The sequence below is a fragment of the Pungitius pungitius genome, chromosome 14 (genome assembly GCF_949316345.1).
Source record: "Pungitius pungitius chromosome 14, fPunPun2.1, whole genome shotgun sequence".
In the NCBI taxonomy this organism is placed as follows: domain Eukaryota; kingdom Metazoa; phylum Chordata; class Actinopteri; order Perciformes; family Gasterosteidae; genus Pungitius; species Pungitius pungitius.
This window is the reverse complement of record NC_084913.1, coordinates 11,646,050-11,662,937: the sequence shown is the minus strand read 5'-3', so window position 1 is coordinate 11,662,937 and position 16,888 is coordinate 11,646,050. Positions and strand designations below refer to the sequence as shown.

At 42.7% G+C, this 16,888-nt stretch overlaps 1 protein-coding gene across 7 annotated transcripts; it reads right to left on the bottom strand.

The window, feature by feature from the left end:
• Positions 1 to 1,124: 1,124 nt before the first annotated feature.
• On the bottom strand, positions 1,125 to 14,409 carry LOC119227593 (polypyrimidine tract-binding protein 1). Of its 7 annotated transcripts, none has more exons than XM_037486500.2 (16): positions 14,331 to 14,409; positions 13,479 to 13,532; positions 13,333 to 13,363; positions 10,121 to 10,181; positions 9,785 to 9,957; positions 9,349 to 9,495; positions 8,981 to 9,151; positions 8,202 to 8,312; positions 7,911 to 8,091; positions 7,533 to 7,628; positions 7,241 to 7,398; positions 5,885 to 5,918; positions 4,826 to 4,918; positions 4,478 to 4,694; positions 4,264 to 4,341; positions 1,125 to 4,096 (listed from the first exon to the last, which is right to left on the bottom strand). In XM_037486500.2, the coding sequence occupies exons 1-16, from the start codon at positions 14,336 to 14,338 to the stop codon at positions 3,964 to 3,966; spliced, it is 1,746 nt and encodes a 581-aa protein (XP_037342397.1). In that variant the 5' UTR covers positions 14,339 to 14,409; the 3' UTR covers positions 1,125 to 3,963. The 7 variants fall into 7 exon arrangements, with proteins under 7 accessions (XP_037342397.1, XP_037342401.1, XP_037342399.1 ...); XM_037486504.2 differs by having other exon boundaries at positions 7,548 to 7,628; XM_037486502.2 differs by having other exon boundaries at positions 7,533 to 7,625.
• Between the last annotated feature and the right edge of the window lie 2,479 nt (positions 14,410 to 16,888).

The following is a 16,888-nucleotide window of genomic DNA, read 5'->3' as shown; positions in this document are numbered from 1 at the left end:
CTCCCCCTCCTCTAAATTACTCTCGGTGCAGAGTGAAATACTAAAGATGCTGCAAGTAAACAACAGTCTGAGGTATGAAAGCAGCATCAAAGAGTCCTGTTGATGCCATGGAGTGCCTCCACTAGTCAGGATACACTAAAGACTTGGAGAAAAAAGAAAAGAAAAAAAAGACATGTACCTGAGCATATTTTATCCGACGTGAGTGTTCCAGTACCTGAAAGGGGAAACATTCAGACACGAGATCTGCTCTTGAGTACAAGCTTCTTTGAGGCACATTGGCAGCACACAGCAGATATGAGACTTATCTGATTTTAGTGTGACCTTCATCCGCACTGTGAGGCGAGAAGAGAAACAAGAGCCTCAGCCTCGCAAGCGGGACGTACTGGATTTGAAAGCACACCAACTGCAGGGCTTACAATCTAGCTCCCCTCCACCAACAACACCCCTGGACTCAATTATCCTCTCATTTGTCCCCCTCTCAAAAGGCAGGGAGACCGGAGGTTAATCCTCTGCTCCACTCTGAAGAGAAGTCGAAGCAGGGAAGAAATTAAAATAGGTAAAATGCCAGAAAGCCAAGGCAGGTACTTGACATTAAGCCTCTAACTATTGACATTGTGGGAGTGGCAGGAAAAGTCACCTCTGCTCAGAGGCCTTTGATTTCCAGTGCAGAGCAACGCCCCCCTCTAGCGGTTCAGGGAGGGTATGACCAGGTGGTCAATTCATTTCCCACTCTCATCACCAAAGGTGATGTCAGATATGCATGCTTGTCTTGTCTCAAACACAAATATGAAACTCAAGACTCATTTTCCAGAGCAACCTGGCTCCACTCTTAAGACCGACTGGAAGTCCGGTGGTTTATTGTGAATAGCAGCTCTCACACCTGATCCACTCTGGCAGCACGAAGGCAGCTGGAGAGTGGGGGCGCGTCGCTGGATGGAGCGGATCACATACATGAGCAGTCAGTCAAGTTTCAGATGGGATGAGTGCAAAGTGGGAAATATAGTAAAAAAGAATAAATAACCCACCAGTAGTAAACGGGGGGGAAATGTTACAGAGTGTTAACTGACACAGAGCAGCAGCTCCACAGGACAGAGGGGAAGAGACAGAAACCAAATGAGGCCAGATGAAAGAAGGAACAAACTAAAGGTTTATTGAAGGCAGCAGAAGATGCAAGAGACCAGAATGGCAGTGGGGTTTGGGGAGGGGGGGGGGGCACATACAGACACACTCCTGTGTTCAAATAGGTTTAATGTCTTTGTGTTACAAAAGGTTTTTTTTCGTTGTTTTGTTTTACAGCTCCGTAGAGCTCAATAGGTCTGTATTGTTTTTATCAAAATATACATGTTTTGAACGTAAAGTGGATATAATCCAAATGATTGTGGTACAAAAACATGAATATATACAACAACCCCACCCCCCATATAAAAGAGAAAAAGCTTTAACGAGGAAAAAAAGGCATATAATCTTCTACACCATCACAGTTAGGACTGTGTTTCATTTAAGTATCCATACTAAAGCAAACTACCAAAGTAGGCTCTTTGTAATGTCAATCCAACAAAACAGTATACAATATACAGTATAGACGATACCCTAACAAGCTTTAACTTCAGGTGACATTTGTCCAAGGCATCTTAGAAACAGCAAAAGGAAACTGAAGCGTGTGAGCACTTGTGGAAATGTTGAGAAACTAAACAAAACTCAGAAACCACAACACTACAAACAGCAGGGGTAGAAGATACTTTGGTCCTTTGCAGCAACAACCGCCTGTAGCTACATGAAGCTTCGTTAAACCATGCATATAATCTTTTACAAAAATAGAGACAGAGGGAATCTGTATCTGGTCCAAAACTACAGTGGTCGAGGCTGTGGAAACTGGTGCCGGAGGCACGCAGGAATGTGACGACGTTTAAGACTTCAGCGTGACGGTGCCAACTTGGACCTTTTGTTGAGGAAAAGTGCACTAAAGAACCTGGCTGTGGAAGTGGACCCGGACCGGAACGGGCAAGGCTAACCCGCCGTGTAATCCTGAATTTAAGAAAAGAATATATATATATATTTTATATATACACACACTGGGTTTAGGAGTTTTAGTCCAAGACAGTTGTTACTTTGAGTTGACAAATAGCCCCAAGCTGCTCTCACAGGTAAGATTACCTGGATATAAACACCTGAAAAAGAGGTAAACAAAGTCAACTGACCAGGCCCGGAAAAAAGGTTTCAGCCTCAGATGAAAAACTCAAGGCACTGTGATAATGATCAGACCCAGCTACATATTGGTATCAGATAAGCTTAGCAGTGATACACATGTAAATACTAACATTAAAAGAAAAAGATAAATGAATATATAGGTGTCCATGTATAGATGAACGTATGGTTAAATGACACCCACACCCACCATCGTCCCTCCTGAGAAGGGACTAGTTGAAGGTGGCTGGGGACCGCAAGACTGGAAGGCCGGCTACAGCTTCAAACTCCTCCCACAAAACACCACCTAACAGAGCTACGTCAGCTAGCAAGGATATTAGGAAACTAAACTGACATACATTCATAGTTTCTACATACATATAATGGGGAAATGCATACAAATCTCTAGAAAAACAAGTGTTCTTAAGATGGAACTGGAGTTTTCATGAGCCACTCCCCCCCCTCTTTAACAATGCTGGTGCATGCCACAAGGAATGAGCAAAAGTGAAAAGGCATTTCGAGAGCCACGTCTTTGTCAAATGAAGCCAGAGCGATGCTTAAGGCAATCTGGTTGGGGTAAAGGAAGGCACAGGACTGTAGAAAGATATTGTAAGAAAAATGCATCCTCATAGAATGACTCCAGATAGTGGTATGAATCTGCCGAAGCAAGTAGGCGGGCGGTTACAAGAAGATAAAATCAAAATAGATACATGGGTATTAATTGTTTGGTGGTCTATGGGCCAAAACAAAACCCTTTGTATCAAACCGTTTCTGACTGGCCAAACCGGGTCAAAGTGGCATTTCATAAAGGCACACACACAGATATATCCACATGACGATCACAATAAAAGGAATGCTGAAGTGTGTCTTGTGTGGATACGATTCATCCACGTGAGCATCTGTGGTGGAGGGTGTCTTAGATTTTTTTTCTTTATCGCATTTGGTCTAAAGTGACAGTTCATCGGCTGCCTCTACGTCCCCCCCCTCCGGTGTGACTGCAGAACATTGCCCCCTTCCAAGGACCCCACTTAAAAACGAAACGGTGGAAGGAAAAATGTTTGTTTCATGGTTTGGGTGCCAAGATCCTGTTCTGGAAACCGAAGCGTTCTGTGATTCCCATTACTGATTCGTTGGCCAAATTCGGACCCGCTTGTTTACAAGGTCCGTCACACTCGTGCCAATGCATGTGAATTGTGTTTGCATCATTACAGGCCGGACCTACCGCTCGCAAGAGGAACTTTGCTCCACAAAGGAGAAGTGATACGGGAAAAAGCAACTCCCAACGGAAGTGCTTCCTCCCGTGGAGGAGTCTTCCCAACCTCGACGTGGTACAGGAACATCGGTACCAGAGGTCCTCAGTCACAATGAAAACGCCCCAAAACGCTAGCAAAACTATCTCAAATACAAACAAGTGTAACCCGACCAACAGCCAATCCGTATGTGGCAAAAGAAAATATTTATAATTGTTCCCGTGTTAATTTAAAATACCTTGTATTTTATGGTGAACTAACAATTAATGGCACTAAGTCAAAAGAAAAGTTAAATTTTGAACATAGCTTGGTCACATGACAAAAATTGGAACCGGGGATCTGAAGCAAAATTGCTTAAATGTGACACCCAAACCAATTAATGAGGGGAATAATAAAGAATTCGGAAGGGAGCTATATTCTACAGAACTGCAGCCATTAAAGATGCAGCACTGGTGTTTTCCACCAAAGGCAACCTAGACTAAAGCTGCATTCAGATGGCAATACACTCAGAGGGAGGGAGGAATGGCACTCAGATGGTGGACTTTGAGAAGGACACTCTGAGGTGGTGGTTCTCTCCTAGATCATGGTTGTGGAACTCAATGAGGGACTCAATTGCCTCTTCGACCGAGGCCATCTGGATCAGGGCCATCTTGCGGTCCTTCCTGTTTGAAAAAGGGAACAATGTGTTGTTAAAGTGTCAACATGGGCAGGGCTACCTGCCATTTGTAACGTTATGACTGATCTTTTTTAGACTAAGCAATAAATAGAAGAGAGGCGTCAAACACCAATAAGGATCCAACAATGGAAACGTGACGTAATGGAGACTTACTGAAAGAACTTGAAGGCCTTAACTGTGGCTCCTGAGCTGGCGAAAAGCCTCCTGAGGTCATCCTCCACCACAGACGGCCTGAAAGCAAGAGCAGAAACACTGAATTTACACACAGCCCTTTATGTGGGTTTACCTTCCATTGAGAGAAATCACAACCCAAAAATTGCTGGGGAGAGGGAGGGAATGAAAATGAGGCTCTCGCAGCTCAACTCACGGGATGTTGGAGAGGTGGAGTGTTGCCGAAGGCGGGAAGATGTTGGAGTAATTTTTGGAGCCGGGCTTCTTGAAGCGGTGCAGCGGTGAGTTGCTGTAATCCTTGGTGAGACCCTGGTCCTCGTGGCCTTCCCTGGGCAGCTGCACGGTGGTGTGTTTCGATGATGTCACACGCATGGCCCTGCCATGGAGACGCTGACCATTCAGGTGACTCATAGCTGGGGAACATTAAGAAGATTCATTTTTTTCCATCTGTACGCATTGCATTTCTGGATAATATTGTCTGCTTAGATTATGGAGCAGGAAAATCTACAGTGAATTGTGATGGGCAGGGCTGGAGTATAGCTACCTAGCTGAGCCTGAGTGCTATCAGACATCTGGATCAGAGCATTCTCCTTTTTATTAAACAGGATCTTCACTCTCATCACGTCGCCATACACACCTGGGGAGGAAGAGGAAGGGGGTCACAACACAAGTTCAACAAAGACACAGCCTTAACAAGAGCTATATAGCCAATCACAGCAACAAAAAACAATGTAAACTCTCACATTAGGGATAAATATTTATACCAATACTAAAAGGAACACTGTTTTATTAATTGTCAGGCTATTCTACTAAATTTCTGTTCAATTCTGCATAGGATCTCTAGAACTAACCCTACATAAGCCCTCTTGGGTTACAATTAGATTAAAACGGCTGAAACTGTTATGCTTGAGAAGATCAAGTAGTGATTCAAAGGTGGACAATCAAAGAGTAGTAAAAATAAGGGGTTTAATCGATTGGCTCACTGGGCAGTGAAGAAAACGTTTATTACTTTACCAACTGGAGGGCTTAGTAGGGACACATGCAGGAATAAACTAAACATGCACCTACATTAGAGTAATAGACTTCCAAAGGAATAATCTGACAACATAATCTGAGGGATATGTCAACTCTCAGTTACTAAAAAGCCGCAGCATTTCATTTTTTTCTGTAAACTATTGCTGAGTGATTCTAGGCAACCATAGAAAACTAGCAAAATATGGCACCCACTGAAATTTCATGGGCTATGATTGGAGTGTTGACTTTTATCCTCCTTTTATCCAACACATAATAATGAAGATTGGCTCCTTGCCTCATCTCTAAACTCTTAGTGGTTGTGCCCTTTGAAGATTTTTGTGGCCCATGGACAGTAAACCAATGCTGTTAAAAATGAATTGCTGCAGCTTTGCACCTTTTCTCACACAAACCCACAACAAACAGGTCATACAAACTCCCTAAAAAACAGACACCCCCACCCTTCATAGCTCTGTAGCCTGATTATGAGCCATCAGTGGTTAAAAACAAAGCCAACATGAGACAAGACATGCCCACCTTGCCAGGTAACAGTAGTAATTAAAAAAAAGGAGATGAAAGGATGATAACGTACCGAAAAGAATAAAGAGGCAGTGTGGCGTAACGCTCTTTAGAGACAGCAGGGGGGGGTAGCGGGGCAGGGGGCCAAAGGGGGATAGGGAACAGGGGAAAAGAGACGGAGCGGAGGACAGTGGAGTGGAGTCAGGACATGTCCGCAGGCCACAGGCAGCGAGGTCCACAGGAAGGCCACAGTACCATGGAGGAAGGAGAGGCATGAGGGACGAAGAGAATGAAGTGGGGACAAGAGGAGGAGAGGATTCAAACAGTATGAGAGAGGAGGAGGACGTGAAAAGAGATGAGGATGAGGTTGTGGAGTCAGTGGAGGGGCAGATGATGGCAAAAAAATGAATAAATACAAATTCGGAGGGGGTGGGGGACCAATGTGTGTTTGTTTGTAGGTGGTGACCAATTGGGAAGGATGGATTTGGGGAGGGGGGGGGTGTGGGTGGATGTAGTAGTAATAGGAGTGTCAGAGGGGAGGAGGACAGGGGGAATATTTGGTTGTGGGGCGTGCAGTCAGTTGGCAGGAGTTGAGGGGTTTGTAAAACAGAGAGGAGGGGACAGAGAAAGGGAGAAAAGGGAAGTAAAAAAAAAACAAGGTCAGTATACACAAAGAAATGTAGTGCTTCAGACAGTAGAACTGGCTAAATTAAAATGCACTGTCACTATGGGAACACTAGAAGAAAAAGAAGAGAAAAAAAAGATTAACAATGAAATACAGAAAAAGGCAGAGACAATATGTACTTGTTATTACAGGCTAAATTTGTTTAGATTATTTAGTTTCATTAGAATAAAAACAGTCAACTCTTAATGTAAATTTGAATGTTTCTGCCGCAACTACAGGCTGACCTTGAAATTAGCATAATTATAACTACAATAAGTTTCCTCCCACCAATACATTTTACAGACTGCATAAAAAATGACCTAAATCCAGGCATGGTGCGTTTCTTTACAGTATACAAAGAAAAAGTAATATTGTCTCTCCAACAACTCAAGAATGATTTCAACTAACGGACAAAAATGAAGATATGAAATGGTAGGTTTAAAAAAAAAAAAAAAGGAAGTTAGTGTTTCAAATAAACTTAAAATTCACAGTGAGCAAAGTGGTAGGTCAGAGATGCAGCAGGTTTGGTCAAACACAGAGAGGTCCTGGAAGAGAAAAGGTTTGACCACCTTTCCATTTGAAAAAATTGTGTTATAGGTACTCAAACTAGTCTGGAGGGAAATAGGGTGCCAAACAATGAAGCGCTTTTACAAATGGATCCAGGGCCATGGGGTAAACCAATGGCACTAACATTTCAACTTTTCTTATCAATATACAGACAGAGGCAGAAGGTACGACTGGATACACCTAGAAAAAGGTACTGACCTCAGGGTTCAGATTGCTGACCAACAACACATGGTGGCCCCCGGGGGCAGCGAACCCTGACAGGCCCAGCCGACTAGCGGCTGCCGCAGCAGCAGCCATGCCGCCGTGACCCACACCGAGGGACGCCAGGGCGCCTGGCATACCAGGCATTGACAGCCCTAGGAGGCACCGAATATTTCAGTCGACATGAATTTAACCATTGAAAACACTGGGAAGCATATCCAGTACGTTTTCTACATGTAGTTGGCAGAAATGTGCATATTAAATGTGGAGTAAAAAAGGGGTAACATACAGTTTGGGTGCTGACCTGATGCCTGCTGGATGGCAAAGGCTGGGGGGAAGGCATGAGCTCCACCATAGGGAGAGGCTGAGATTAAGCCTGGAGCTGCTGGAACAAGAAGGAACAAAAAGAAAAACAAACATGAACAAATACAGTAGCACAGAAATAAGAACAAAGAATTTGTCCAAAGGGCCCAGAGGGTTCTTAAAGTTTTATTTAATGCTCTTTAAATTTAAAATTCTGTCAGTTATTTATGATGTTGCTGTATTCATTTGATGCTGCAAAAGTAAGCTTTGAAAAATGCAAAACCTTTGAGGCCTTAGTTTGAGAATATAAAATATGTTATTTCTATTAAGACACCCGTTGCTTCAAATCATGCCAGAATCTTACCAAATGCAGCAGCTGCCATAGTCTGGTGGTCGAGGGAAGTCTGTGAATCTGCAGTAGGGAGGTCTGGACGGGTGTAATCCCTGCTCTTGTCGTTGTTGTACTTTACATTGAGGCTGGTGAGCTTGGAGAAGCTGATTCTCAAGGTACAGCAGGCATTGTAGATGTTCTGTCCATCCAGAGACTGAGACACATATTTGCAATTTAGACTTGATAACTGGAATGTGTCTTGTGGTGGTAACAACATCAGCCTGAAACATGAGGACCAAAGAGCCCTCGTCGCAACAGTCTTACCAGTTTGGCGTGCTGAGCTGTCAAGCCATCGGCATACTGAATCAGAGCCTGGAATTGGTTGTTCTTGGTGAATGTGATGATCTTCAGCACAGTGCCGAATTTAGAGAAAATCTGGAGCGGGAGACAGCACAAGTTGAGGTGAAATCACAACATACATTTTCATTGACACTCCAACGGAAGATTAACAAAGGGAACACATTTGCACATTTTCTCCCACTATTGCCAATGTAGATCGTGTAGCACTACCAATTTAAAATTTAGCTGAGAATGTGAACAGAGTAACAAAGTCAAATGCAGTGATCAAAATATGTATCCATATATTTAAAAAACAGGTAGGTAAAGTAATTAGTGCTTGAAAAACAACTTTTTAATCAAGTGAAGTCAAAACATCAAGTGAAGTCCTTTGAATGTTCAAGAGCAATGTTAGAAATTTATATAATGTGATTAGCAAATCCAACGTCCTAAATTGCAAACCTTTAAAAAAAGGGGGCAATAAGTAGTAGTTGGGGGGGGGATCTATTAGCAGTAAACACATACAAGTAGAAGGTAGGATTTATTACGTGTACAAATCACCAGTAAATAAGAGTTGTTGCGTTTTCGTTTGCTACATATAAAGCATATCCTCTTTGAGTTCACCATGTTGCACAGCAATGTTTACATACTGGCTCTAGATCTAGAAATCTGTAACCTTGCTGCTAGATACCACACAATTCTTACACAATGGTCCTTAAAAAGGCCCTGGCAGGCCCATGCAATGTGCAGAAAAACACGGTCTGTACCTGGTGCAGAACATCCAGGGTGACAGGATAGAAGAGGTTTTCCACAATGACCCGGAGAACAGGGCTTTGGGATCCAGCACCTCCCATGCTGGACACATCTGCTGGAATGGCCATGCTTGCCATCCCACCTCCATGCAGAGCACTGACCGCCTGCAGAGCTGCCTGGGCACGCTAAGAGACAGAAAGAGGAACTTCTTAATGAGACTATAGTCATAAATGAGTGACATATTGTAGGCTATTGTCATATTTTTGGAAGGAACCAAAAGATAACCTTTCTGCATTTAAACACACCAATTCAGTATATAGCAATGACTACAATTATAACGCAAGCAGAAAAAGTGTGTCTCAGATTGCAAAGAAACACTTACCACTTGGTTGGGGGAGTTGTCCGTCTTCAGCTCCTTATGGGTCGAGTATTGCATGTAAATGGGGTGGTTTCTGATGACGGGGGTCACAGAGGAGTAGTAGCTCACCATTGTCTGTGCACACTCCTCGCTGGTCATTTCTAAGAATGCCTGCAGGAGAGGACCAGAAAAATGAATTGAAGAATTCACACAAGGTTTCACACTATGGCAATGTAAAATAAGCATGTCAGATAATCCAGTACTTTATGAGCATTAGTAGTCATCACTATATATATATTAAGGCAAATATCATTTGGCATCTTTATTGGTTTTGGAACATAACAGCCAGTAAGAATCTAAAACAAGTAGAATTCTCCTTCCCACTAGACAGAGGGGTAGAAAGCTCTGGTCCTAAAGAGAAGTTGTCACCGTTTGTTAACCTGCTTATATACATCCATACCTGGTTTTTCCCTTTCAGCATCAGCAAATTGGTGACCTTCCCAAAGGGCAGTCCCAGGCCAATAACTTCAGCCTCATTTATGTCATTGGGCAGCTTGCGTACATGGACCACACGTGACGGAACACCAGGACTGCGGACGTCACCTTTGAATTTTTTGCTGTCGTTGCCATTGGCTGCAAGAAAAGAAAAAAACAGAAGCAGATACAATCAGGGAGGAACAGAAGGCTCTGGTTCTTCTTGAATAATGGATTGATTGCCATGGCAACACAGACCAACACAAACGCCGAGCACTTCAATAAAATAAAGGATTCAACGCTCCATGGCAACACTCCCTACCTGAGTTCATGATATAGGGCCCGTTGGATATGCAGGAAGAAAATAGTTCGTCGGATCCCCTCTGCAGAAAGGGACAAAACAATGGTTCACTTGAGTGTATTCACCAGCGAGGGCACAGCAGGTGGGGAGGCAGGCTCTCGTATTACTGATGCATTGAGCGATAAAGCAGGAAGTAATATGATAAGCAAAAGAGGATTGAGCCAGCCCTCTTGAACACCACCTTCCTCCCTAGACAGATTTAAATGAAGGTATTTGACTAATCATAATCACGTCTTCCTGTACCATTTTAAACCGTTTCCCCAAATCTGAATTCCAAACCGTAGCCGCAGTAACAACAGGACATTATTCGGAACTTTGGAAGATGTGCGAAATTAAAACACCCAGTCTGCAGTAAATTGATTGACAACTGCTTTTGGTTGATAAAACCCAATTTCATAATTCAGTATTCAGAGGGAGCATTACACACCAAAGTCGTCTAGATCAGAAGACAAGATGGGGATACTCCAAGCCCACACTACGCTGTCTGTCCCTTTTTGCACTCTAGTAGATAGAATGTGCCGTTTCAAGGCTGTGTGTGAGTTTGTGGTTGTGTGAGATGAAGTACAGCAGTCACAAGAAGTGGCTCAGCAGTCTAAGCTCTACAACACTTCACAATGAATGTCCTGTTCGAGCTGAGACTAGGGGCATTGTTACACGACAGCAGCACACATGGAGCCCCGAGGACTCTCTGGGAGTTGAAGTGTCCTGGAGCGCTGTAACAATAACCAGTCATGCAGGTATCATTATACTACACCTGGTGAAAGTCAGCCTTTAATTATGCAACCCAGTGGGGGTTTCAGTCAGGCTGTAAAGTCTAATAATAATAATAATAAGGCGGGAATATTGTGAGAGACATTTGGTAGTACCTTGGAACACTTAAGTCGTGGTTTTGGGTATCGTTGTCATGAGAGAACAATTTACACAGAAGAATAAACTATCCTTTTGGACCGAGTTACTCACTCTCACAACAAGACTTTCCTATGCCTACTTAACTTTGGCTTGGGGATCAGGGGCACCTTACTTTGGCAAGTCTTTACATCTACACGTAAATGCAATTCATACAAGACAGCCAAATACTGAGCAAAGATTACATAAGGTGCAATGTCTCAGACAAGACAAAAGGAAAAACAGGGACTTTCAAGCCTTTGTTTTTCCAATGAGCGTGATTAGTGAACTCATTTAACTCACTAGCGTTGTGGTTAGAAAATGAAAAAAAGAAGAGTTTCTTGCTTGATAAATGGCCACAGCCAAATGCAAGCCGTGAGAAAAGAAAAGTCTCCAGCGCGACTAGTCCCTCGTAGGCGGGCATTGTCACATTGTCTGTCAGTCAGCAGACTCCAAACAGGAAAAACAGCAATATCTGGCCTGCTTCCAGGGTTTGGCTAAACTTCCTCTTGGGGACTGACTGTTACTGTTCAATAGGCAAGACAATCTTCCACTCGCCTTCCATACTTCCTCATTCTAAAAATAACCACAGAGCTACAGCAGTGTGCAGAACAGAGCAGAAATATCAAAGTAATATACAAAACAGGAGACTGGAACAAATGAAGAATGCAAGTATAGCTTTTATAGAAAGTGTGGCAGAGAGTTCAGTGCAGCCCAAAAGATCATTTACAAAGCTACGGGAACACAAATGGTTTCAAGTATACTCAGACCATGCCAAACCTATTTCTCCAAACAAAATCTGCTAAACGTGTATCAACACGACGTCCTTTGTTTCCACGGAATGTGGAATACAATAGTAACCTTCAGCGAGGAGTCGATGACACATTATTGGCCGAAATAATGAAACTGATAAGCAGCTTCCTCTCACTAACACGGACTGTGGGCAATCAACGGATGAGCAGAAATGGGCTCTTAGAGCATTTAGGGACCTTGATACTGTGAGGTAAACGTCATCTTGCAGGAAAAACACAAAAGGGGAAGAACAGGTAGAGACATGTTTGTTCAGTGCGAGTGTGAGGGGGCGGAGGAGGGTTTCGGGGACAGGGAACAGTGCCTCGCCATGGGACCAGAGGGGGGAGATTGGAATGTGACCACGGAATGCCAGACACTCCGCCCAGACGGAATAATTACAGATTCCAGCAAGGCACTGCACCATAACTCAGCATTATTATTACCACAGTACATCAAATAAACGCTAAAAACAAAGACTCACAGTGGTCAATTCTTTAGTACTGATTAGGACTTAATATGCATGGTTAAATGTTGAAACACACCGTACTGACGTGAATAGGGGGAGTGGGGTGCGTCCCTGTTGCAGGCATGTTTGCCAGAGTGCTTGTTTAAACAGTTCAAAGACCTTTGGCCAAGACGAAGAAGACAGTTAAGAAAGGGTCGGTTGCAGCCCTAAATCAAATGTCTCCTCCTACACATTCCTGCTTTAGACACTGCCTCCCCGAATTACTAGGTAGGCAAGCTTTTCTATTGGGTACACAAGTTAACAATCAGCAGTTCGAGAAAAACAACAGTGCGGTTTGTTCAACATGTTTGAACACATACTAACGGGCTGCTATTCCATTGGCGTAAGCACACAACACCACTTTAAACGATGAGAAAATATGCATGCAGAAGATTATCACTTGACAATACTTGGACGGCCGTTTAATTGGGGATTGCAGACTACCTGTGCTAGAAACTAAGCTGAGAAAACATTGAGCACCAGGGCAGGATCCAGCTGCTGTGCTTAAAATTCCCGTAAGACCAACATCCTAATCAGGAAAACAATAAACAGCAGGAAGTCTCATTTCCCTGCTGCCGCACAACCAAACAGAAACAGGACAGGAAAACAAAGCCCCAGCATCATTTAATACATTCTAACTGAATTATCAGATGTCCACAGTCTCATGTTTCTGCAAACATAAATGCGCTGACTATTCAATATTCTAAGTCTTTAAAAAGAGAGTCAGTCTGCAACTGAAAAGTCCTTACACATGAGAAATGGCGTCAGACAGCAGTTCTGTAATTATAGAGGAAGCTCTTGCAAACTGACAGACTGCGTGTTGTGGGGCGCAGTTATTTTCCATTTACCCTGATGCGAAAAAGCAATGAAACCTCTACTTCTTTTGATTGGGATTTTACCCCAATTACAGTATTTATCTAGACACGCACACCTTGTAGTTCAGTCAGTAAACTAAAAAGCAGGGCTGGAAAAGGAAGAAAAAAAAACTTACCTTTGTGCCAACTGATATGTCATGGACACTGCTGTGAAAGAGAAATGAACTTCATTATTACACGGGAATATCGAACGATATCCATTTATGACCTTTGTAATTAAGAAAAGCATCGGAAAGACGTGCGATGATATACAAATACTTACTCAATTTCAGGGACGTAGCCGGTTCCCAGGGGGTACAATTCAGCGTCTAGGCGGCTGTGGTGCATTCACAAAACACAACAGCAAACTTTAGAGTAGAAACATGGAATATTTGCAAGTAATAATAGAAGCAATAACAAAATCTCTCAAATAAACGTCGAGCATATTGTTGCGTGATTTCGATGCCACATCGTAACTGGGCTGGAAGTCCCTTAAACTGTCGAATTCAGCCAAACAAACACGGTCAAATGCGCTTTGGTTAAAGACAACACGATAGTGTGCATCCTACCCTGTTTGAACAAAACGGTATAGAAGTACGCAGTTCAATCAACGCACAAAGCTCAGGCCAGATATCTTCAACATGGCCCTGGCACTCCGCAGACAAATGAATGCGGAAATGAGACACGTTGCGTTAGCTAGCGCTCGGGCATCCGTGAAACCAAGTTACCGAGGAGGTTAGCCCATGCTCACTACGGTCTGCGTCAGCGAACAGATGGGTGTTTCCACAATGTTCATCGCAGGGAAGTGTATTGAGACTATACTACCGTTAACGTTTGGTTGGAGTTGATTTATACCATACAACATGATAACTTTGTCCCGTGTAAACGTCTGACATAACGAACGTTTGGTTAGCGATGGCTAGCGGCAGCTAGTTAGCATAAGCGCCAGCTAACTGTTGCATGTTTTGATCAGAAAAAAAAACGGGCTCAAAACTTTCCCGGTCTAACGGTTAAGTGAAGCAACCCCCGTGCGTAATATTTTCCAATTAGTCTACAGTCATATGGAAATAGATAATACCGCGGTCTGTTTGCCTCAAATAAATAAGTCTAAAGTGTGGTTTTCTTTTTTACTTACCCGTCCATCGCACAAGAAAAAAACTGCAGGTCTGAAGCGAAGGTAGGGCGGCAGACTTGCTTGATTTTCTTACAAAATGGCTGAACACACAGAGGCGCGCGCTGATTAGTCGAGCCACTTTCAAGAGCCCAAAACGGGCGGGGACAAGGTCCTACTCGAGTCCTGATTGGACAAGACGACTATCATTTTATAAAAGGTAACAATAAAAAAAAAGAAGAAGGCCGTGGCAAATTTCCCGAACATCATATCCAGCGGTCAGGGAGTTTTTGAGTAACGCGTGTTTATTTCAGACAAACAACGTACTTTGAGTGACCATTGTGATCAAAAAAGGAAGAAGGCCAGCATTTTGAATTTCTCCTGAAGGGTTTTCGAGCTCTCATACGATCTTATGCTTATACAGTAGATTGCAGCTGCGTAAACACACCTTCAGATGAATACCAAGGAAGTGTCTTTAATAAGCACCAGTGTCCACGTTGGTGATTTAGAAGTAAGAGTACTCGGTAAGAGTAATAATAAGTGGGCTACACATTAATATGTAAGTAGCATTTGAAAATGTATTAATGAGCTGGGACAACTGCTGCTTTTTTAGAAAGTATTGTGTGGATGGATCTACAATGGATCATGAAGTTTTGTATGTAAAAAAAACACAACTATTAAATAAAAAAAGAGTAAATGTCCTTAGTGTGATTGATTTCACCACTTTAAACTTGAGAAAATTCCCTCAAGAGTCATGCATATAGTCATGTTTAGTGAACTTTCTTCCCATGCTGTGTGTTGGGAGAAGTATGAATGCAGTCACATCATTATTCTGACCAAAACTAAAAAAAAATGGATCCATTCAAATGCAGTGGTAGTTTTAAGTATTTCCATTCAGGGCACATTCAGGGCTGCAGTTTTTCACCACTGAGTGTGACGTGTGAACAACACTACTGGTTCCGGTGAGGCACAACACAATGAAGCTGGTAATTGGCTCGATACTGTATGTCAGCACAAGTATTGATTCAGCAAAAGAAACACAGTAGTTTCAAATGCAAAAGAGAAGCATTCTGGTGTAATAAAAGAAGGAGCCAACTATAGAAATGCAAAACAACAAGGAAACCAGATGTAGGTCACCAATATAACCAGTTTTTGATGTTATACACAGCTCCATTAAAGAAATAGTCCACCCAACAGAGGCACATGAAAGTGGGACAAGTGGGAGGCACGTATGTAGCCACTGGCTTGCTAATTTATGAGAAGACGAAAAAGAATACCTTCATATAAAGAAACACGCATTGCTTAGGTTAATACAGTTGTCGGGCTTAAATGTTTGTATCGTTCTTGGAAAAGGAAGAGAAATAACTGAATGATAGCTGTCTCAACATGTAAAGTTGAGAAGTAACAGAAACCCATAAATAGTGGATAAGCCGTCCAATCTGTCACAGTGGGGGGTGTTTGTGAACAGTAACTTGTTACTGCAAAACATAAACAGGTGGCGCTGAAACACTGTTGCATCACCAAGGATTACATGTGGATTTCACTGTTTGCCACAGGTTTTGGGCCAAATATTTTTTTGGGAGGGTGAAACTTGGTGTTGGTGTGCCGATCATAATTTGTCTCTCATGCCAACATTTTTTTTTTCATTTTCTAATGACTTTTTACAATTGTCCAACAATCAAACCCAGAACAGTTGTGTTCTTCCTCTGTGTTGTGTCTTTGAGAGGCTGGAAAAGAGCAGTTGGGATGTGACCTTAAAACTGCAAATGTATTTTCCGTCTCGTGATGCAAAACACTTCTGCTTCTACTGAGCTGTAAAATCTGTCTCATGACAAAGTGTGTCAACAAACTGAATCTGCCACATGTAATTGTTGTTCATCAGAGGCAGAACTACTGAAGCTAGAAACAGTATAATTATGTCGGGTTGAATAGTACATAACTGACCTCTCGATGAGGAATGCCTCACTGGCCTTTGTCTCGCTATGTCACAGTATATTTTAACATTTTGTAATGGGATTAACTTCCACCACAGGAGACAGATGCTCTCTAGCGGCATGTTTTGAGAAGTGCACTTCACAGAATATCACCACTGGTGGACCTGCTCTTTACGACTCTTATTTCATGTTTCAATCAGATCTTTGGTCTTTAACATCTCTCTTTCAATCACGACTTACTGTCCGCAATTCATTCCCTGTTAATGAGGGATGTTGTCATTAGTTTCATTATTATTTTTTACCAGACGGTAGCAATCCCTACAGAGGGTTTGCCACCTGTGGCTCCATCAGCTGAGATGCTGAAACACACCATTAACCATGGTTTACATGTACAAACGTGTTTGTTGGGTTGATTACATTCACGCTTATCTGACTTGCTGTAAACAAATAGCTTTATTCAAGATTAAACATTTAGACGACCACAGAATAGATGAACAGGCATTGGTCTAACACAAGGTTGCTTTTTCCGCTGCTGTCCCAGAGACCCACAATTATGCAAAGCTTTAGCTCAACAAAGTTACATGTATTTTTATGTATACAGAGGTATGTATGCATATACACACACACACGTATGTATACCCTGCACAT

Bases quoted from the DNA above. Each gene is read 5' to 3' on its own strand.
- LOC119227593 (XM_037486500.2), bottom strand. The intron at 8,313-8,980 runs GTACAGACCGTG...CTCCCGCTCCAG, and splicing joins CCCTGGATGTTCTGCACCAG to ATTTTCTCTAAATTCGGCAC. The intron at 4,695-4,825 runs GTAGCTATACTC...AATGTTCCCCAG, and splicing joins TAGCACTCAGGCTCAGCTAG to CTATGAGTCACCTGAATGGT.